The 23,227-nt window shown below is 39.8% G+C and overlaps 1 protein-coding gene across 1 annotated transcript in view; it reads left to right on the top strand.

Annotated features, from left to right (window-relative positions):
- The first annotated feature begins 651 nt into the window (after positions 1 to 651).
- The window catches only part of crybg1a (crystallin beta-gamma domain containing 1a), a 49,385-nt gene continuing 26,809 nt past the window's right edge, over positions 652 to 23,227 (top strand). Inside the window, exon 1 of the mRNA XM_065966118.1 lies at positions 652 to 1,034. Within this exon, the coding sequence (XP_065822190.1) occupies positions 697 to 1,034 (338 nt within the window). The 5' untranslated portion in view covers positions 652 to 696. The remainder of the gene's footprint in view (positions 1,035 to 23,227) is intronic.

Genomic DNA, 23,227 nt, shown 5'->3' with positions numbered 1-23,227 from the left:
CGTGTTCTACTGGTTTACGTCACGGAGAGTTTGGACAGAAAGCAGGATGACTGCAAGCGCAAAATAGGTATTAGTGAGAGAGGCAAACTGGAAAGAGGTATCGAAGACGGGGGTACAAACAGTGGTGAGGTCCCCCAAACAAAGCGTCCTACAGAGTAGCAGCAGCGGGCTGTAGAGGGAGGAGACGAACGCATTATGGAGAGGAGCGCACCAGAGGGGGCAGGCTGGGGGAGAGACGAGAGACCCGAGAAAAAGGAAATCCCCAGTTTAAAATATAATGTTGGCGAAAAGAGGGAAATAGGAAGAAATCAATGTCAATGCGTGTTGTTTTGCTCATTTGAAAGACGCAATCCTCACTGCACGCCGTTAGTAGATCAGATAGCACTTTTTTTGCTGGTGGTATCAAGTTTGCGCAAGACACGCAAACCTTTAGTAAATCTGGCCCTTAGAAGGATACAGCAGGGAGTGCAATTTCTTCTTCTGCAAATCTAAGTAAGACACTCTTGCTGTTGTGCACGCTTCGTTTACCTGGAGGCGCGCGCGACCAATGTGGGCATGTCCAAACGCACGCGGCAACCCGCTCTGCAGGTTTGCTCGTGAGTCACTCCTCATGTAAGTTAGAAAGTAGGACAACTCAGCTCGCGCCTTCATCCCTCTGCACGCACATTATTTGGCAGGACTTTCCTCTCAGATACCATGAGTAAGTCCAGCACTCTGAAAGTGAAGAACTTATTTAAAACAAAAGAAAACAAAGAAAGCAAAGAGCTCAAGCGGTCAACCTCGCTGAAGAAGGATGGAGAAGCGACGAGCGACGTGCGCAAGTCGGAGACTTCACCTGCGAGCCCCGTTCCCCTCAGCCCGGGAGACAACTTCACTCTGCCCGGTGATGTTTTACCCGGTTCCCCGAAAGAAAAGAAGCGAAGGCGGCTGCTGTCGTTCAAGCTGAAACGGAAAAAATCCAAACGGAAAGAAGGAGGAGGGGAAGAGGTGTTTTTCCCCGAGACGGATGAACTGGACAGTTTCCACAGCCTCAGGTATGATAACACAAGTTTATTACTTTATTCAGTCGTTTTTATTGTGTTTTTCTTTATTAAAGAAACTCAGTTTGAGATAAATTGACATTAAAAGACTGTTTGATAAATCTTGACTTCATGAACTTCCAAATATTAATATTGTTAAATAAACAAAACTAATCTTAAAGCACAATACCACTTCAATGTATTCTTCATAAAGACAATAACATTTAATGTTTTCTAAATACTTATAGAGGACACAACTGCAAACATCCTAATAATAATAATAATAATAATATAAATATTATAAATGTTTTAAGGTTTGTTATGTCTGTTTAGGTGGAAAGCAGACAAACTGAAACCAGCATTTCTCTGTAGAATATAATTATTTACCGAGAAAATTCAAGGGAATTAATATGACCATTCAAATTACAAAGGGCAAGGATCTCTCTCTGCTGCTGAAAATAATAGATGAATATATACAGGAGCCAGTCCAGACTTTTTTGGAACTAGGGTGGCCCACCTGGGGGTTGGGGGTTGGGGGTTGGGGGGGGGGCATGAGGTTTGTGGGCACACAATTAATTCAAATTTTTTACACTTTCTATACCCACAGATGATATGTATACTTGCAAGTAACACAAGTTATGAACATGTACATCTTCTTTGCTTGATTCTTTAGGGACTCAGAAAACAAAGATCTACAGTATGTGCAAAGTCACACTTTTAGGTACTTAGAAAATTGCATGCAAACTGTTGTACGTTGTCTAACTTGCAAAAAAACATTATTGGCAATTAAGTTGATTGCAAGTTAGACAGTGTGCACGAGTACTTTCTTGGAATTTTTTATGGAAAGAGAAAAGTATTGATTTACAAGTGAAAGTACCAATAGCTTGTTGAAAACCGCCAGAATAGTTGATTTGAACGTAAGTCCCGCCTCTGATTCGGCAAATAGCCAATCATAGATTTTAAGTTTGGGGTGGCACCTGGGGTGGCCAATCAGATATCAAGAGGGGCCCATGCCACCCCTGTCCACCCCTCTGTCACTGAATGTATATCCAAACGAGGACTGTAAGAAGAAAGGTATTATATTAACCTGACGACGTACTAACAAAATCTATCTAAACGATTGTGTTGATTAGTTTGCCATCTTAACAACATGCAGCAATTAAATCAACTTAATTGGACATCTGGAAAGTCCCATAGTGGCTCCTTGTATTTCCTTCCTGGAAACCAGTGCTTAATACAGTATAGTGAGAAACGTGTGTGAGTAGAAAACATCTTACAGGAGGACTGTTTAGCCCCCTGGCACTTTTAACCACTGTGGCATGACATGATGACTAGTACAGTCATGCTTAACTTTTGGTGGTAACAGTTTGAAAAATGCATCGAATCAACCGTCAGGCAGAACAAGAGATTCTGGTGTGTGGCTTCTTCTTGTGCACTTGATTTGCCACATTAAGACGACACTGTGTGAGTAGTTGTTGCATGGAAATGTGAAAGTACGGGAGTTGCAATACACTTTTTTCCTCTTCTGGACACAGATGGCAAAACCTGAATATATTAACTGGCTCGTTATAAGAACCAATACCTGTCCAAATACCAATGAAAACAGCTGTTGAAAACAAACCCTGATGATGTCTCATGGTTTCTGTTGTTGCTGTGTGGTGTTTGAATCCTTTGGACAACATCAACAAATACACATAGAGAATGAAAGCCATGTCACTTTTTCTATCGTCTACATTTTAAATCAGCAAGAAGATGAAAGTAAATCTAAAAAAGGTAAACACTTAGTGTAGATAAAACCTTTTTTTTTTTTTACACCATTCTTTTCTCCTTTGTGTGATCCCCAGAGACTCAGGGATTAAAAATGTGACACTGATTCATTCAGTGTTTTTAGCAGTTTTAATGAGGGTCTGTTTGTTTTGGAAAAGGGGGCTTAATCCTCTTCAAACCCTCGTTAAGGCTATAACCTTAGCAGCAGCTCAGCTCACAGCCTGCTGGACATGATGTGCTGACTGAGAACTGAAGAGAAAAGATCATGAAGGTGTAATGGCTATTTTTAAACCAGGCTAAAGTCACATTTCCAACTACAGTAACACTGTGCACTGTTTATTTCAGTCTATTGTTACAAGATGAATTACCTGAAGTTATTTCTTCTTTGCCACTTTACAATGGATAATGCAGGTGGTAAATTGTCAATGAAGCACACCGCAACTTGGTTTACGTAGAGGATTGGTGCACAGACTGACTGACAGACTGATACATGATTGCCCACTTTTGGCTGTTTTGGACTCTTGGGGTTGGATCCATGCATTCACAGGGTGATGCAGGAAACGATACAAAGTGCAATAAATGGACCACCATAACGATAATATCACAAAAAAACAGTGATTCCACGGTAATACATTTATTGTAAGACAAACATATAATGATACATTACGATATCAGATTAACTAAGGAATTTTAAATGTCCCTTAAAGGTATAAAGTGCAGAGTTGATTTATTTATTCACTGTGTCTTGGTGTCACTTTCACCTCTTATCACGCTTGAACCTATTTATCACCTCTGTCTGATATTATCCCGCTATCTTCTTCTTCCTCTAATATCCTGCTGTCAATTCTTTCCTGTTCTTACTACCCTCAGTCATGTCAGAAGCTCCACTGTGAGGAGTCATGAAGTAGTGGCTTGATGAGTCAAATTGGCAGGGGGGGGGGGGGGGGGGGACACGGTGACACAAACACTTGAAGTAATCTTGGTGTTCATGTGTTACTTTTAATGACAGATGTCCTTTTTTATCGAAAAGGTATCCTTGAAGGACTTCTTTCCCTGATTTCCGACTCTATCCACTATCCTATCCCTACAATAAAGGAACAAAAAGCCCAAAAATAAATCTTTAAAAAAATAATAATAATAATAATTTTGTTTTTTTACATGACCTTTAGGGGGGGCTGTTGGGTGGGCAGGCCGCCCCCTAATATCATGGTAGTGGAAACACTGCATTTTGAGTGTTGCATTTCTTATTTATTGAAATATGAATATTTGGACCACCAGTGATTATATAATTGTATCACACACCAGTCAGGACATCAATAGATTGCTGTATTGATATATTGGCCTGCCCAGATTTTGATGGATATCAAAACTGTGCGGATGAATATTGGAATGACTATATTTGAAACATAGACTAGGGCTGTGTTAAAAAAAACGATACGGCAACATATCATGCATATCAGGCATGTGCTCCTTGCAAACATATGTATTGTTGCAGATGTTACAGAATCAGTACGGCTGCAAAGCTGTGATGAAAGTTTTGAAAAGACAACTGACCTTTGGTGCAGTTCACAATAACGCCATAGCCACAGCTCTGGGATTCAGTGGTTTAAGTTTTAGGATCATCATGCCTCTGCTGTTATTCTCAACAATGAAGAACAGCTGTTGTAGTGAATTCTGTGTAGGACATGGTCATTATCCAAAATCAATGTATATCACAATATGTATCATACAATGGCCTCTGTATTGTGATATGTATCGTATCGGGAGTTGTGGGAAATACCCAGCCCTGGACTGAAGCCATGCTGTTTCCTTTTTTTGGGGGGGCCAGGCACTTAAACTCAGCTCTTTTGATCCGTGATCAAAAGTGTTTCAGCTTCTTTACAGCAGTGTGGTGAACTGTTTGACTGTAGAGCAGAAATATCCATGCTGAGTCACTCCTCCCTGGATAAATTAAAGATTCACAAAGAACCTCAATTGCTCCCAATCGTGGCAGAGACATTCCCAGTTGTTTGTTTTTTTTAAATTTTCCTTCCAGCACATATTTAAATCCATCATGTTCTGTGTTTGAATCCATTTGTTGACTAGTTGTGGTCCATTGCCTCTGACTCAGTAATGTCACATGATTTCAGGTTAGCAAACGATGAGAGATGCTGTTGAGATTTGAAGGGAAGCCTAAAACCTGCCGTGCAAGTATGACACATAGTCATGTTGAATCCAGTTATATGAGCCTCAGTCATGTTGTTGTTGTTGTTGTGGTCTGGATCAGAGTAAATATTAATCTAACAGCGTGAACAAGCCTTGCACATACATTGTGCAACAGATCAGAGATTAGTAGCACTTCAACTGATCTGTTTGACTTATCAAAAGTAGGGCTGCATTAAACCCTCAGTCACAGAAGGTTGATGGAATTAACTGGACTTTGGTTTCAGAACATCTGAAGGCGAGCACAGTTCCTTTACCGGGGGAGTTTTCAAGTGTAACACAATGTCTCTTTGAAGGAATACAGCTTTGATATTTGATCACAGGCTGTGCTGAATTAGGCTGCTGGGAGAAAAAAAGTTTTAAAAAAAGTTTAATGATTTATATCATTTACATACAGTTATATGAGTAACACTTATCACAGGTGCACTATTCGACCAGCTGGTGACCAAGATCGGCCGATTTTCAGCCTATTTGTCCATGATCGAGGACAGGCCAGTTGTGCCAATCTCAAAGTTTCATGCAATGTGCACAGCAACAAAAAAACACTCAAATGACAGCCACACCTACCCAAAAACTAACATGTGAGCAGGGTGGATATGAGTCCTTTCACATCCACCCTGTTGGGGGAGAGTGGAACTGGCAGATTAGACCTTGAAAATATCAGAATTTGCCTTGAAAACTGCATTTGGTGCATCTTGAATTAGAAGTATGAATTGTGATGAACCCGCTGATACACACTTGGCTCAGCTCAGATTGAAGTTGAGGCTGGCCCCCTGAAAAGACGATTCAAATGATCGTTTGAGAACCTCCCAGGTCAAGGCCCATTTCATCCATCAAATCTCTGCATCTTGTTTTTTTTTTAAGCTGCGTCATTGCACATCAAAAGCAGCACAGCCTGTGAAGTTAACACATTCAGTCTCTTTAGTCTCTGCAAGACTGACAACAGCAGCCACGATAAAAATTCACTCTGTTTCTACCCTCAGGAGGGCCTGGGAGCTGAGCTGGTTTTTGTTGTCTGTTCTTGGTTCTACATTAGGGAGGATGATTGTGACATGAATCTTATTAAAAAACTAATAATAAATAGAACTGCAACTACTAGTCAACAGAAAGAAAATCTTTTGTAAATCGCATTTTAGTAACTGAAAAGCACAAAAGGCTTTTAATGATTCCAACGTCTTGCATGCTAAGATAGGTAGATAGATATATCAGATGTTGTTGTTAGAGAGAAGTCTGAAATGGGACTGTCATCACAGCAGCTCTTTTAAAAATAAAAACATGAAAAACAAGGTCGAAAGATGCAAACATACTTTCAGCATTAGTCCTGAACATCTATCTCCGTTCTCTGTCAGTTTCAGGACTTGCTGAGTCCAGTAGTTCAGGACTGAGCAAACACACACCCCTGCAGCTTTCAGGTGTTCTCCCTAAAGGCACAGACGCAGATATCATACGGCTCTAAAAGAAAAATGGAAACACTAACGTTTGAGGCTGGTTTGCTCCGTCTTTTTCAAAATAACAGAAACATATTATGTCAGAGGGCTTTTGAGGGTCCGGGCTGCTGACGTGCTGGAATGTGAAGTGTAAACCATTCGAGAAGCAGAGGAGGGTGTTCTGTCACAACTTCACCAACTACCAAGATGCATGGAGAGTGGGCTGATAAAGTTAATCAAATTAATATCTTCATACTACAAGTGTTGCTGGAGCTTCTTTACCTCAACATGTATAGCACTTGACATTAACCTTGCACTGAGGTCACAGTCAAATTTCAGTCTACTCACTGATATATTTGAGGCTTAAGAAGAAGATTGCAACTGGAGCAAATCTTAGTCAACTATGTATCAGCTGTGTGATGTTAAGGTATCCATTCCACTGGATAGCTCTAACCAAAGTATTGAGGTCAAAAGTATGTAGGAGGCTCAAATAAAGGAGGAATCAAAATAATTTGAATCCTCCTTTATTTGAGCCAGATGGACCCACTGGGACTTTGGCCTCTTTCCCAGGGTGCTCTGCAGCAATACAAGGTAACAAATTAACAAAAATGAATTTAAATATATGGACAGAGTTGAATATATGAACATAAACACACTTTCATACTTGCAAACGATTGTCCCTTTTAATTAATTCTCTTTTTAGAACAGTTGCAGTAACATTCCTTAACTATTTCAGACATTTTAATAATGCTATATGATACAATAAAGGGCAGCTGAGCTTGAAAATGATAAGACTAAAATCAGCTTTCCCTGTTCCTTTCTAAACCTTTGCATATCTAAGGTGATTCAGTTTTGAGCTCTGGTTGTTTGGCTTGAACTGTTGGTAGACATGAGAATAGTAACAGAGGACGTTGACCAATGAGTGCCCTGTAAACTAACAGAATACTGTGCTGCTTTGTTGTTTGACCCAATGAGGGCCAGCCTGCACAGTGATACAGGTCACAATGGAGAGTTTGAATGCTGTCACCTGTGATAAAGCAAAGAGTGCTGTGATATAAGACATCCAGTGGCTTCAAGACATAGGGTGTTAGCATGTGTCAAGAGTGTCTCCATTATGCAAAACTGTCAATATTATAGCTCGTACAATCTTTTTTCCACTTTGACTAGATAAACCCGTCACACCCATCCGCACAGACTGTGGATTCCTGCCCTCACTTCTAGACAGTCCCTAAGGTGAGGGTGTGGAGAGAAAAACCAAAATGAACAAGTCAACATTTTTGTGGACAATACCTTTGGTCCCGTGGCAATGCAGGAATCAACAAACAGGCCTTAATGCAATCATTGATATTCTCCTTTATCCAAATTATAACCTGGTTTTACAAACTTAGTGAAGTTTGTACCACGTTTTTTTATTTTATATAGATTAGATTTCCTTTCACCAATCTTCAATCATATCTGTTAATTATTTTCTGATGTGGTGTTATTAGTGACATGTTTGTCTCTGAAGACCCCGACAGGTCATAATATTAAAAACTTAAATTAGAAGGATTAGAAAGGTTTTTCCAACCATGCTACAGTAGTGTTGTGCCATTTTTTATGTTTATGTAGTTCTAATGGTCATGGACTGTTCCAGATATTTGGTTCAAATGAAAATAATGGTCCAAACAGACCATAAGCAAGCAAATGTGAGCCCTGTCACAGGGTTAGCATATTTGTTCATAGTTTGAATTTATGCATTGCCATGTCTGTCTGCAGAACAAGACTAGTAAGTAAGAAACAAGCAACATGTTCATGGAGTCAGGATCTACCACTCCTGGTGCAGCCTTAGAGGGTCAGAGCTTACTTAAACCACATAGGCTTGTATGACAAAGGGTCAAGCACATTTATTATTTTGGCCCAGAGCCTTTTTTTGAGCAGTTACATCATTCTTCACATGAACTCTTTGATGGCTGCTTGTTCAACCTGTGCACAAAGCTTGGTCAGTGTCCAAATGCTGCCCCTATGACTTTTTATTAACCCCTCTAAAATAGTTTCTGGGGGTTGTCCTCTAGGTTATTGTTTTGCTTTGCATTAAAAGTCAGATGGTAAGATATGGACCAAACATTATATCTGGATATTTCTTTGCTGCATGGCAATACACGATTTATATCTCAATATTTTTTTTCTGTGAAGAAATAACAAAAACTCTTGAAAGTCAAATCCACATGGGGCAAGTGTCACTCAGGTACTTTAATGAACAGCCTGCTGCACAATGTTGACATGTACATGGAAAATGACATGAAAAGAAACTACCTGTTTGTAAATTTGAAAAAGAATCATTCAAATACAGACAATTCAAATAAAGCTCCTTAAATAAAATCCTAAAGTATTTCATGGTTACCATCAAAAACTCATGAAATATGAAATGCCCTTCCACAAGCTTTGTTTTGATTCTCCAACTGGACTTTTCTGAAGCATTATTACAATTTTAACCAGGTGTTGACCACTGAGCGCTGCATGTTGGAAACCTGTCCAAAAAGGTACCTACATTGTCATAATCTGAAGTATAAGCCACTGACCATCTCCTGTACAGTATTTGTGGATGGATTTATAGAAATTTGTTGGGCTATAAGAATGCACAAAGGATGTTAACCCTTGGGTCCCCACCAATGCACACATTATTTTTTTTTTGCGTTTCAATAAAGTGTTGCTCACACAGTGTCAACAGGATCAGGTTAAAGTTATTAATGGCACAGCCTGCCTGGTCACACGTTACCTTACATTAAATTGTTCCTATGATGCACAAAACAAAAACAGCACTGAGGCTGCAAACCCGGTTGTGTTTGTTTGAGGTTGCAAACCCGGTTTTGTTTGTTCTAAACAATAAGGCAAAGTACGGTATGTCATTAAAAAATGGAAGCAAGCATCGCCTGGAGCACTTGAAAATGAAAGCATTTGTCCCCGATGATTTCTGCTGCAATCTTAGCCAACTATGTCTTAGCTGTGTGATGATGAAAGTTTTAATGTCAAGAAAAAAACTTCTCATCACAGTTACATTGAAGTCAAATCTGACAAGCTGGGCTGTTGAGCAGGTTTGCTGAGAAACCATCAGACAGGTGTTGTCAGGTGTTTGTGGCTCAGACCGTCTTTGAAAGTGAAAGCGATTGTGTGCACAATAGCACTGACTGACGAGCTGTTTGCTGTCTGACCTGAGCTGAGGCTTAGTGATATTTATAATATACACACCTGTTCACACCTGCTCATTCACATGCAAACACAGATGAGGCATGCCTGCAAGAATAATGCCATCATCCCAACGTTATTACACCATGTTTGCCTTTTACACAGTAGAAAAAAGGCTCACAGGTTTAAAAGCCTCAAAGCAAATATTCTGATTGTTCAAATGAAGAAATGCTGTCGGCACGATTGAGCTGTATTTGGATCCTGTGAGTTGAACACAAAAGTTGCACTCTTGCACTCAAATCAAGCCCTAGTGCAACATGAACCTCCTGATAGATAGATAGATACTTCATTAATCCTTTGCAGGAAATTAAACCGCCACAGCACAAGTAATTACATAAATACTGAACAAATACCATTTAGGCACATAAAAACAAGACGTCAAAAATACTAAGATCAGTTTTATAAAACCTAGACTAAATTTGAGGAATTATTTCAGAAATGTAATTAACCTTTAGTGTGCAAAAGTATCCAGCATGCAAAGCCCGTATAAGTGTATTTATGATAGAGTACATACAACTGTCCTGCAAACAGGTGTATTCATTGTTCATTATTCTTCATTAGACAGTCTGTTGGCAGTTCAGAGAAAGGACTTCCCGTAACGTTCAGTTCTGCACCTCAGGGTGATCACTCCGCCTGTGACTGAACATGCTCTGTTGAATCACATCCAGGGTGTGTTGACTGTGTGCAGGACTTCTCAGAATGGTCTTCAGTTTTGAAAACATTCTTGCCTCTGTGACCTGCTGAAGGTTTTCCATTTCAGTCACAAAGATGGAGCTGGCCTTCTTAATTAACTTGTTGGTTCTGTTCTTAGCTCAATCTGACTGCATTGTTGTTTATTGTGATAAAGTAGCGATGTGTTTATTGCAAATGCTCATGTCAGAATAATGATGACATTGCAATTTCTCATTCAGCCATACGTTTTAGGTGCTCTATTAAATTGAGGAAAAGTGAATAACGGCAGGAAAAGAAGCATGCACGAGTTAGCAGCTCCAACAAAAGATTTGAACTGAAACATCACAATGCATTTTCCATCGACGGATCTATATGTTACTTCAAGAGATCACTTTTCTAAAGACACACACTGTAATCAGCAGCAATACACACTGGCTACATTTAGATCAATGTTAACTTTCTCCACATCTTCTTGCAGAGGTCATCTTCTATCATAAACAGACCGCAGCACATCAAAGGATGTTAATGACAAACGTGTGAAAGAGACGTCGCAAACTATTCTGTGGAACTGTGGTATTTTATAAGAAAGTTGAAATTAGGATAATAATCTGTAATAGGTTAAATGAGTGCACTGTGCGTTTGACAAAACATGCCTAGTGTGTAGTGCGTAGACAAGTAGCCAGTATGAGTAGTTCATGTCAGAACAGATCTGCATTACCTTTGGTTGTGATCCAGTTCATCCCACTAGCTCTTCTCTTGTTGTTTTCATAAAGTCTTTCTGTCTGCAGGAATGCACTTAGGCAGCAAAGCTTTTAACTTGTAGAAATCTAACAGATCAGATGATAAGTAATGATCCACTGCTGCTGGAGCAGTACAGAGAAAACACTTGGATATGTGTCAAACCTTGAGGGGTCTACACAGGTATTTATACTGAGGAATTTTTACTGAACTGATGAGCCACAGTTACTGAGGTTTTTATTTATTAAGGATTGTGTTGCCTGGTTCCTATTTCTCTAAATTAGTTCTGACTTTGAAAAGATTTCGCAGAGGTAACAGGCTGGAGAAGAAGGCTGTGAAGGTGGAGGAGAGGGCTGAGAGTGGTATAGTCAGGAAAACAACACAACACTAGGTGAAGGTTTTCCCTCCAGGGAGAAGGTCGGGAAATGTGATGAAATACTTTAACTGTTGAGAGGGATAGTTTTTAAATGGAATCTGTGAAGGCAGAGAAGGAGCAGGACACTTTACTTATCGGTTGATTCAAAGAAGAAAATGAGCAGCGCTGTACCAAACGTTATAAAATTTGATATCACTGTTTAATGCAAATATTTAACTATTCTTGTGTTGTGGTTACAAGACACACGTTCAGAGTTTTCCATGAATGTCGTTGTCAACTAAATAAAACTTTCTCAGCAGACTGATTTATAAGAACAGTAAGGCACAGCAAGACATTTATGAATTCATCATTTTTCTGGATGAAGTTTAGCAATCTGAGAAATAAGTGAGGCTAAGTTAATTTGCCAACTCAGCTAGTTGTCCCTAGAGCTGTATTGAGTGTTTATACTCCTATTATCTGGTCATTATCTGGACTGTTTGTTTTAGGATGTGGGAGCTCTCTGAGAATTATTTGGCTTCTGATAAAATACGTCTGAACGATACACACTGTTGAAACAAGCTGAACAAATTGAGACAAGATTAGTTTATATCATTGCCATCTCAGCGCTAACCCCATGATGCATGTTTGTTGAAGTTAGGAATATTCCCAGCCGACCAATTTCCTTGTTGGTTCAACGACAAGGTCGAACAATGTAATTGTGTTTACCCGTCTAGTCTAAAGATAAAAAAAATACTAAGAAAACCTGCAAAACTGAGAAAAATTTATGTCAAATTTTTCAGAAGGTAAATGATAAAATTTGGATTGCAAAGTCTGGCTAACATCTGCATACCTGTGCTAAATGGTCTGGTAACAGATTGCTCTTAACTATGTGCCAGTTTAACCTGACAGCCAACATAGCACTGTTTTCTAGATCAAACTGGGCTGCTCCTATGAGCTGCTTTCTCTCACTGTGCTTGTTTATATCCTGGTAGTAGAGCCGGGAGAGGAGGCCCATTAACTGGAGTTACAGCGAGTTTATGGCTACATTGCCAGCTAGTGGTTGGCAGCTGTGTTGCCGTTTGAGCATAACATACAGTATGACCAGCATTGAAAGCCAAAATATTAATAATTCTATTAACCGACAAGTAACTCTGGTACCGATTAGTGAGGGTGATGACATCTAACCGTTCAGTCCATCACACACACACACATCCGTAGTCTAAGTGTGTGAAAAGTAATGAATTTTACTGACCTCTAACATGAAGCTGCATGCTTAATTCAGTGTTCATTTTTTGGGGCTGGGTCTACTTGTTTTGGAGAGGAGAAGACCTGTTGTGCGTCTGCAGGTTAAAACATTTACATCACTGCACACTTAATTGTCAGTCACAAGTTTACAGCGTGCAATAGCTCTGTTCTGCATCACAATGTTTGTAGCAGCTAAAAAACAAAACTGTAAAAAAGTTAAAGTGGCAAATTGCAAGCTGACTTGATGTCTGCTTGATGGATTATTGGATTTATTGACTTTTAGGGAGCAGCCCTAAATGCTAATTGTATATTTGTCTTGCATGTCTCATGCATCTTTGACATCCATATAGTGATATTCTTTAATACGTGATCTGTTGCGACATATAACCACCTGTAAAACTAGTTATTGACTGGCCAATATAATAGAGGTTGTAACTTTTGTCCTGGCTTAATGAACTAAGTGATTCACAGGAATTTCTCACATCCTTTGTGCTACACAATGTGTTGACTGACAGGAGCAGCTAACTCTACTTCTTTCTACGTGATCATAGCTCAGTGCGACAGATCTGTCAACAGGCAACAAAGAAAGGAGGCTTAAATGCATTTCTACCATACATCACCTGACGTTGAACGCGAGCCGATCCCAGCTGTCATTAGGCGAGACACGGGGTTCACCCTGGACTGTTCACCCTGGACTGTTCACCAGCCAATCACAGGGCTGACAAATAGAGACAGACAACCAGCCACACTAACATTCACACCTAAGGGCAATTTCAGAGTCACCAGTTAACCTAACAAACATGTTGTTGGACTGTGGGTGGAAGCCGGAGTACCCAGAGAGAAACCACACATGCATGGGAAGAACATGCAAACTCCACACAGAGAGGCTCCTGTCAGATGGGGATTCAAACCAGGAACCTCCTCACTGTGAGAGGACAGCAATAACCACTGCCCCACCGTGCAGCCTTGATTTCTCTGACGATCTGTTGAAATTAGTTAAAAAGAGGATGGTGTTACCTAAAACCTGGCAGAAAATGTGTCAGCAGAGAAATTTGATAAACGTGCGTCGTACAGATAATTATTCTTATTTGGGGCTGCTTTTTAAGTTTGTCTTTGCATCTTGAAAAAGAAACTGTGACTGACACCCTGTGAATCTCCAGTGTGGTGCAGTGCTAGTTGACATTAAGATCCTGAGTTGTGTTATTTATTTTATTTTTTTGGGGCTTTTTTGTGCCTTTAATGCAGAGAGAGGACAGTGGATAGAGTTGGAAACCAGGGAGAGAGAGAGCGGGGAATGACATGCGGAAAGGGGCCACTGGTGGAAGCGAACCCGGGCCTACTGCTTGAGATGAGAGTCTCAACACATGGGACACGCGCCCTAACCATTGCGCCACCAGCCCGCCCCTGAGTTGTGTTATTGTGTGTCACTGAGTTTGTTTAATTTGTTTGTTTAATTAAGTCATTCTAGTCATGCAAATGATCACCAGCTGTTTATAGCAGTTATTGTAACTGCTGTCAAGGAAAGGTTTATGAACATGTTATATCATCCTGTACGTTTTGTGTGGTACGTAGCTGTCTTTTCATCTTCCTGTCAGTGCTTATATACAAGCTGAATACTTTTGGACAGGTGATGGTCGTGTGCTGCATGTTGATTAACTGTGAGGATGGATGGGTGTTGACTCCAGTGTAAACACATTATTGTTGCTCTTTCATGCCACAGAAGGTCGTTTAACACAGCCATTAAAAACCAAGGTGAGGGAGGAGCAGACAGGTATAAAGGTTTGACTAAAGCAAACATGACCTGGATTTGGACATGAAAGCCATACCTGCTATTGAACCTCTTTTTTCATTTGTTGGGTTTAAAACACAAAAGCATGTAATACATAACACTTTGGACAGGTAAGCACATTTTCTCCCAGTTCTCACACAAACACACCCCCAGGACTGTGAGTGGTTTCAGTAGATTTATACAATAGCGTGAGCTGACTCATGTCTTATCTCGGGAATGATGGTTCATTTTGTTCAAGGAATTTGAAATATATTGCAGTTCGTCACCTTGATTGCAAGACATTGACTCCTTTGAGAAGACACGCGGTCTTACTTTGATTTCTTAACTTTTGAGAAAATATCCCGAACATGCAGAGAAAATGTTTTTAACAAGTGATGTCATTCTACTTAGAGGTCCATGATGACCAGGAAAAGATGTGTTTGAGATTCAAACCTTAAAGAAATGAAGTCAGAAATAAATTAAAATTAAAATCTTTAAAGGTGAATTTAAGAATAAGCAAGTCAAGTTGTTATCTGACTAGTGTCTACCATACAATAAAATACTTTGAAAAACACCAAAAGTACTCAAGTCTGGCAAACTCAGAAATCTGCAGACCTTCACAGACTTACATTTTTTAAAGGCCGGGTAACCTGCAGTGTTTACAAGACATGTAGATTCCTGTTGAGAGGATTTCCCATCAGGCTCCTTGTGGAAATGTTCAGTTTAGTAATGTTCTTATACATGTTTAATACTCTGATACTTTTCAAAACCAGCTGTTTTAAAACGCTACAATCTCCATTATTTTAATGATCAATAGTATGGAGAAGTAACGGCGCATTTAAAATGTAATAAAAAGATTTCTGCAAGACAAAAAAAATTAAAAATACTTTCAAGACACCTGCGCTTGTAAGACAACAACTTACAAAATAACACATGTAAGACACTTATAAATACAGGTCAGTTCATAGAATAGTTTAAAAACAAATCAGTGTGAGTGAAGGTGTGAAGTGTTGGTACGATGCTGGATGTCTGATGGTGAAGACAATGAGATGGATTGTTGGGAAAGGTAGATCAAAAGAAAGAAAAAAGGGTGTGTGGGAGGGGGGAGTACCTGTTGTAATAACTATGATCATCCTCGTCATCATCATCACAATACTCATTACGTGATATCAGTGGCCAAACTTAAATTGTAGTTTTGAAATAACAACAAAGGCAGAGGGAGCACCGCCCTCCAGAAGCTAAACCAGAATCCAGGCGCCATGAGGGAGCTTCAGCTTGAGTCAGTCCAGCAAGATCAGAGTAGCACCTCTTCAGTATCTACATACACATACATAAACATAAATACTTAGTGTCTCATACTAGAATTAATATTGGTTAGTTCAAATGATTTATTCGTCAGATATCATTCTTTTTATTTCATATTTTTTAACTAATTCTTGAAAGTTTACTCAAAGTCTCTTTTGGAGGGGACTGAGCTAATCCCTTTAAGTACCAGAGCTTTAAAACACTACAGATCTTTTTAACTTAGCTACACAAAAGAAGAGACGATAAATGTATTTGTGTAGTTTAAATGTGCAGAAGTCTGCCTGCATTGTTTATTAATTAAAAACAATAAATTGCCCAATATTGGAGGCCTATAGGACTTGTATTTTTGTTACCATGGTATGGACACAGATATCATCATCGGCTGATTTTTTTTACTTTAAGCGAATCCAAGGGAAACAATCTGGTATTGTGACAAACCTCCAATGGAGCAGAAGCAGAAGCACCTTTTGGCCAGAGCTTCCTGTATGTGTGAGGTGCTTTGAATATCTGCAGCGATTGAGGAAGAAACGTTAGTTAGGTTAGCATAACGAGCTAGCCAGTCATTAGCTTAGAATTTCCTTCCTCACCTTATCCCTCCTATTCCTCACAAAGCCACGCCCAATTCAGTGTTCTTACCACTGAACTTCACTGTTTTCATGAGGCAAAACCGAAAGCTCCTAATAACGTCAAATATGTCAGATTCTATCAGAACATCAAGACAAGTTAAGGTTGACTGAAAACAGCTCAGAACACATGACATGATGGGAGCGTGCCTCAACTCCTCCAAAACTTTAAGGGTTTCATCACAACTTTTGGAAATTATCGGCATCAGAAAGTTAGCTTGAAGCGTTGTTTGGTTGAATCCAGCATGAGGCAATATTCTGATTTTGTAAAATGCATAAAAAGATATTCTGTATCTGTAAATTAAATGTAGAATCACATAATCAAGATTTACCAGTAAGAATAAGTAAAGAGAATAGGACTGAATTTATGCCAGCTCCCCTTCCGACGTCCCCAAAATCAGCATGACGAGCTTCCATTTTAACATACTCATCAGCTTTGTTCCTATGGTAACATCATAACACTCTCTATAAGTGATCATTACATTACAACACTGCAGCTTTCTTCCTGCAAAACGTCCGATACTCCACTTTACATGTATGTGGTTTCATTGTAGTTTCTTTAGGATATGCATCATGTCTGCACTCTTCAGACTCTGCACACCGTGACACCAAAGTGGAAGTGTAGAGCAGAGGCTTCAGTGTACTGGTTGTAACGGACGCGCCCAGCATCTGGCAAACACATGGCCTCGCTGCAGTTGATCCAGGCACTCCTTAAAGCACACTCTCTCTCTCTCTCTCTCTCTCTCTCTCTCTCTCTCTGACAAACAACCAGTTTTATATATTCAGTATGAAACCACATTTATATCTTCAGGTTATGTATGGATTTGCCTTTGCACAACATTTTATTATTCTTTGCCCTAAACAAAGTCAGTCTTGTTTGAACATGATTGAACATAACAAGACTAACCGAGCAGAGTTTCTGCTGTTTGCTGCTTTATTACTCAGCTCAGCTCCAACTTTCCTACTGGGCAACCTGACATTTGTAAATTAATCTCTACATGAGGCAGGAGTCCAGCATTGTCCACTCAAGTCTGTTGTTAATGTGCGCAGGAGTAAAATACAGTTCCCTCCTCCAGCGTGGTTATGGTTTTCAAGTTGTCTTATATTAGAACTGGATAACTTCCATTAACAGCCTCTAGTGACTCATCACAGCGCTCGTACACACAGCGAAGGGTGAGTCAGCTGAACGCTTTCCATCCCTTGTTTGACTTTATCCAGTAGTTTGACACAGGTCTGCAGGTTATGGTCTGTTTGTTTCTGAGAAATAAAGATGAGTTGCTGTCTTCTCGGTAACATGTGTCTGAGATTAGGGGAGAGCATGCTCTGGATTAACTTCATGAAGGTTTGGTGTTGAATATGACAAATGCATTCGGCCAATAAATGCAAAAAGACAGAAGAGGTTACTGATTTTCACCGATTTGAAAGCTTTTTTTAACAGAACATATAATGCATCCGAAAGAGCACAATCTGACATCATACTTTAGCGTCCTCTCAGAACTGTCTGCAGCACATGCAGCCGAGCATCCCAGCTGAGCAGATGGTTGTCCACAATTGGTTTAAAATCTCTAATGATTTTACACACTTTCATACAAAGCTATTTGTTGAAGAAAACAGTCCTGGTGATTTTGAAAAATCACTTTTATGCTAAATCTGTGCACAGTCCTTAACTTAAGAATTCATAATTTTGGACACCGTAGCAATAATATATGACACTTTTCATGAGTTCCTGCAGAACGCAGAAGTCATTCACCCAGGCTCATTTTAATCAGTAACTCACCAATCATAATACATGTGCAAAACAAGGTGGTCCATTCAAAGCTCCTGTATGGCACTATTGGTTAGCGTTGATTTTAGTGCCCCCTGTGGACAAAGTTGTATGTCTAGTCTCTTTGCTAGGTTTGTCCTGTAGATGTGTCGGAAGTGTTTTTTTTACTAAAAATGGCACCCTGCTTTTCCGTCACATGAATAACTCTTCGAGAACATTTGCCATGGAAAATGTAAACAAAGTCTGTTTCTGCAGCATGCTGTTAGCACTTAGTCACAGGTATTGCACTTAGTCACAGGTATTGCACAGGTTTGCTTTTATAAGTCACAAATAGTCATCAGTGTTGATGTCAGTCAGTCTCATAACCAGATAAAAACTCCTCACAGTAGCTTTAAATACGACTTCCCCTGCTACACCAGTGTGCCACACACTCATGCTACTGATGCTGGCAAAGTTTTGTGTTCACCACCACAGCCACCAGCTTTAAAATGAGAATCATTTGTTCCACTCTGTAGTCTTTGGGTTTTTTTTTTTATTGCAGTAACTGGAAATTGGCAGCATGCTGCTCGGCTGACTCAGAGAGCGTCCAAGTGGGGCAACAGCGCCAAGCTTAACTGTACATGTACCACAATTCTAACAATTTTAACAAAAGTTAAATCTATGATGACAGTGTTCCTCACTGAAGTGGACTTTTCCCTCTAAAACTGGTATCAGTATTGGCATCAAAAATGCACAATTGGTGAGGCTCTAGTTTTGTGAAAGTTTGTGCATGCATATGCCTAAATGTCCTCTAATCCCGGGTTACATCGCACAATTTAAGATTTTTTTTCACTCTGACAAAGCAACAAATTGACACTCACTCCTGTAGGCGATGATGGTAATGTCTGAGCTTCAAAGAAGTTTTGCAGAATCCTGAAAGCTACTAGATGTTATAATAAATGTTTCTTACTTTTTCATTTCTCCCCAGTTATCAACGTTAATCAGATAATTAGTAATCATCACTGGAAGATAAAGTGTGTTGCAATATCTAAATGTGTTCTCTCCAGTCTTCTTAAAAGACAAGAACATTTTTTTTTTTAGATCTTCCCATCATGCAAACCGGCGCACTTGAACTGCTCTTTTGTGTTTTCTTCTTTTACAGCTGTGCATTAAGCATGAAGTCAGATTTTCAGTATGGCTGCACTGGTTTTGAGAATGTAGAATTACAACATTTTACCATTACAGCATGGATCCAGAGGCCTCCATTCTAGGTCTTGCAGTGACTCTTTACTAGCTGTCTTTAAAATGATTAGATAACATGACAGTGAAGGAGAGCTTGGGTGCACACAGCCAACTGAGTTTTCGTATCACTCACTTCTCTGTCATTCTTTATGTGCACTTACATAGATCATATGTTCAACCTTTAACCCCGGAAATACTTCATGGCTGACGTCAGTTGCTATGGGTTTGTCAAAGTCACAACAGCAAACGTTTCTTGTAAAAACCTCTCATCTCTCAGGGTTGATCATGTGCTTTAAACAGTGGAGCTTTTGTCTTTGGTGCAACAAAGTTTCAGGCATGTTGGAGCTGGTTTGGGCTGCTTTTTTCCCAGAGAGCTGGAGGGACAAAATTCATGCAAACTGTAACTTTAATTTAAAATGACTTCCTGTAGGTCCAGATACAGAGGTATGAATTATAGGGCTGTCACTGTTTGGATGATGACACTGGGCTCTGAGCCACATTGAGTGTGCAGACATTCTAAGAGGAGAGTAAAGGTCGTGTCGGAGTCAAAGGCTACAGAGTGCATCGGTCACTTTTTCCTTCACAACAGTCTTTAATGACCTCCAAGTTTCTGTCCAACCCTTTCAAACATGCCTGCACTGTTTGAAGCATTTGCCTGAAGTGTTTTCTTTCCCACATTCATTTCCCACTTTCACCTCTGGGTTGTGGGCAAACCCTTCGTAAAAAAAAAAGCATCAGCAGGTTTTATATTACACTGAGGTCTTTCCAAACTTTGTGAAAGTTTATAACTCATGCAACAAAAAAACGAAAACTTTTTTTTAAATTATATTTTTTATCCGCAATACCATGTTACAACAAGAGAGTATTTTAAGCTGAATTCATACATGAAAGAGGCCACAGGATATAACTGTGTTTAATGTTTTCCAGTATGAAAACTCTTTAAGGCACCATCTCTTAAACATTTGTGCTCAGATTCTGTAGACAACAATTGTCTCAGACTGTTAGCAGAACAATAAAGTTAATGATGATCGTCTGCACTAAAACTGGCAGACGAAAGGCCGCTGCACAATGTGAGAAAATATGCACTGTGTGATGAATTAACAAATATTAAAGAGTGCATATCAGCTTTAAACTCAGCATGCTTTTAGGTCTATCTGCTGTTCTACATGTTTTACACAATACCCTGCTTTGTCTGCATCATGCTCCTGGTTCCAATAAATCAAAAAGCTTTTGTTTCTCACCACTAAATTATCACAGTGCAGCTGATACACACATCAAACTGGTGTAAAAGCATGGACATTATACTCAGGCTTTCAAATGTGCACATGCCTCATGAGAAAGCCTTGATTCTTTACCTCAAATAATTCAGACCTTAGTGATGTGTTTATTGCAAATGTCCAAATCCCAAAAGGAATGAAATTGCAATTTCATTGACGTCCCTACCAGACAATGTTTCATACTGTTATAATATCCTCTAATTAAGTTAGTTGTTTAAAACTGTCTGAGGCGTCTGCAGAGCCTTATCAGTGAAAAATATGTGCACTGTCAACATTATCAACGGTCTGCTTTAATGACGAAATTCCTCAGTGGCCAAAACTTTCAACATTAGTACCAGTCTAAAATGTATGATGCTTTTGAGATCTTTGATCATAAAGACACGAAGTAGTTTAAGATCTTCTGTGTACTCGTCTTTCTCGTCGTGACACTAACATATTGTGGGATCCTGCAAAGTGAGAACGTAACACACAGCCTGTCACTGTAGGGCACATCATCCTTCAAATGTCACAGCGGAGCCAAACAGTGACAGTCGAGGCTTAAAAAAATCCAACGTCAGACTATAAATCTGTCCGCATGCTTGAGTAATCTACAAGAACACTTGATGCATCAGAGATAATCCAGGTCAAGAACAGAGGATGCTGCTGCCTGTTACTCTCTTCATCTACATGTTTCAGCACGAGTCTTGTGGTCTCGTGTTGTTTTCATTCCAGTATTTCCACTTGATTGACTTAAAAAAAAACAAGTTCCTGCATGTTCCTTTGAGGATGTTGAGAAGCATTTCAGGAAACAAATCTGAAATCTAGATACCAACGTTTTGCAGCTTTCTCTCAGAGTGTTTTGACGTTCTGTTAAATCACCTGTTGCTGCTAGTTTGCTTCAACAATCAAATTTACTTTAGAATATTTTAAACATAACAAAACGATGTAAAAGGATATGCTTAGAACTGTGATATAATCTTCACATCATATTTAGGTCATGCTAAAATCATTATGTGGTTTTAAGAGCTGCGACAACACGTGTTGTGTGCCATCACATAACTAACCTGTTCCGTTGAGCTGAAAAAGGTGAGGCTCTGTGAATTCATTGCAGAGCTCGGCCTGCACAAAGAATGTAAATATCCACACACGAGTCCTCAGGATCCACTGTGAGGAGTAATCCAATGTCCACACACTGTACTTTAGGTTATTCAACATGGCTTCACAGAGTTAAGACCTGAGTCTGTCTCCTGTTGATTTTAGCAAAATCAGCAAAATAAGAATGTATCTAAAAGTTGAATGAATGTGATTCTCCAAATGTAAACACAGAGCTGTGATAAGATAAACTACTTTTCCAGTGACTAGTGCAGAGGTGTGTGGTGTTAACTTGTAGACACACTGAGGTTGATTGAATCATGTTTTGCTTCTCAATGTTAGTCAGAGTTTTCTCCCCCATCAGGGATCAACTGCAGAGCCTGACCCCACATTTGTTAATGCTGCAAAACAGCAATTCATGTTTTCATTGTCTCTCTGCCAGTTCCCCTGGAAAACTAATGCAGCGCTACCCCCTTGTGGAAGAAACACTACATTACACAGAGTCATGTCCAAGTCATTTAACTCTGGGAAACAACTTTAACACGCATGGGAAACACCTCCAGGCTGCAGGCATTAATGTTTTCTTTGTTTGTGAAGAAAGCAGGTAGCCCAGCTCAGACACTTGAGGGTTAAAATTGGGGAGCTAGGGGCAACATACTCACCATCAACCAACTTGTTGACATATTTCTGTTATTGCTGGAGGAAAAAAATCCCCATGATGAGTTGAAGGCTTGGATCAATGTGCTGTCTTATTAAACCAAAAGTGAACTCTGCAATGGAAATGGTCCACTGTGCCTACATTGATATTTGTTATTTTGGTGTCATATATTGGAATCTCTTCTTCAAATTTCTCAAATCTGTTTAACCTTCGCTAAAAGTTGGATTCTAGACCCTGTTGGAGGTGACAGTGGTGAAGAGGAATGGAGGCTGTGATGTGGAGTGGGTTTTCTGAGACTGTTTCTGAACTCTGCTGAGCTGGAATGGAAGTGACCAGGGTCGCAGCGATCGCACAGAAATGACAAACTGACTGTGGAAGAGTAAACGCACCAAATCAGCTGATCCCCAGAGCAGGGAGATGGTGGATGTAGTAGAGAGGGAGTGGCTAAGTAAGATGAAGGAATGTAATAAATGTGTGAGAGAATATAACCAGTCTTCCTGCTTGAACTTACGCTGAGCTCCATGTAAATTAGAAAACATCCCAAAACATTTGATAAAGTTAAACTGAATACTGTGTTTGGGACCCTCGGCACCTTTATATTGCTATGGTTGTGAGCTTTGTACATGAACCTGTTAGTGTGTTTTTAAAGTCACAGTACAAACTCGCTGATATGATCTGTTACTCAGTCAATGTGTTTGACTGCTCACCGCTCTGGTTCCAGACAGGGTGTGTGATTTGTTTTACACACTTCATCTACAGAGGAGCTGCTCCTCTAGAAATAGCCTCACCTGCTCATGCCTCACATGTGTTCCACAATCCACGCCAGCGCTCTAATTGCTCAGCGTGAGCGGGTTTTGAAGCTGGGGAGTGGATGTTGTCTTTTCAAGTGTCA

The sequence above is a fragment of the Labrus bergylta genome, chromosome 18, assembly GCF_963930695.1.
Source record: "Labrus bergylta chromosome 18, fLabBer1.1, whole genome shotgun sequence".
Taxonomy (NCBI): domain Eukaryota; kingdom Metazoa; phylum Chordata; class Actinopteri; order Labriformes; family Labridae; genus Labrus; species Labrus bergylta.
This window is presented reverse-complemented; position numbering and strand designations above follow the sequence as displayed.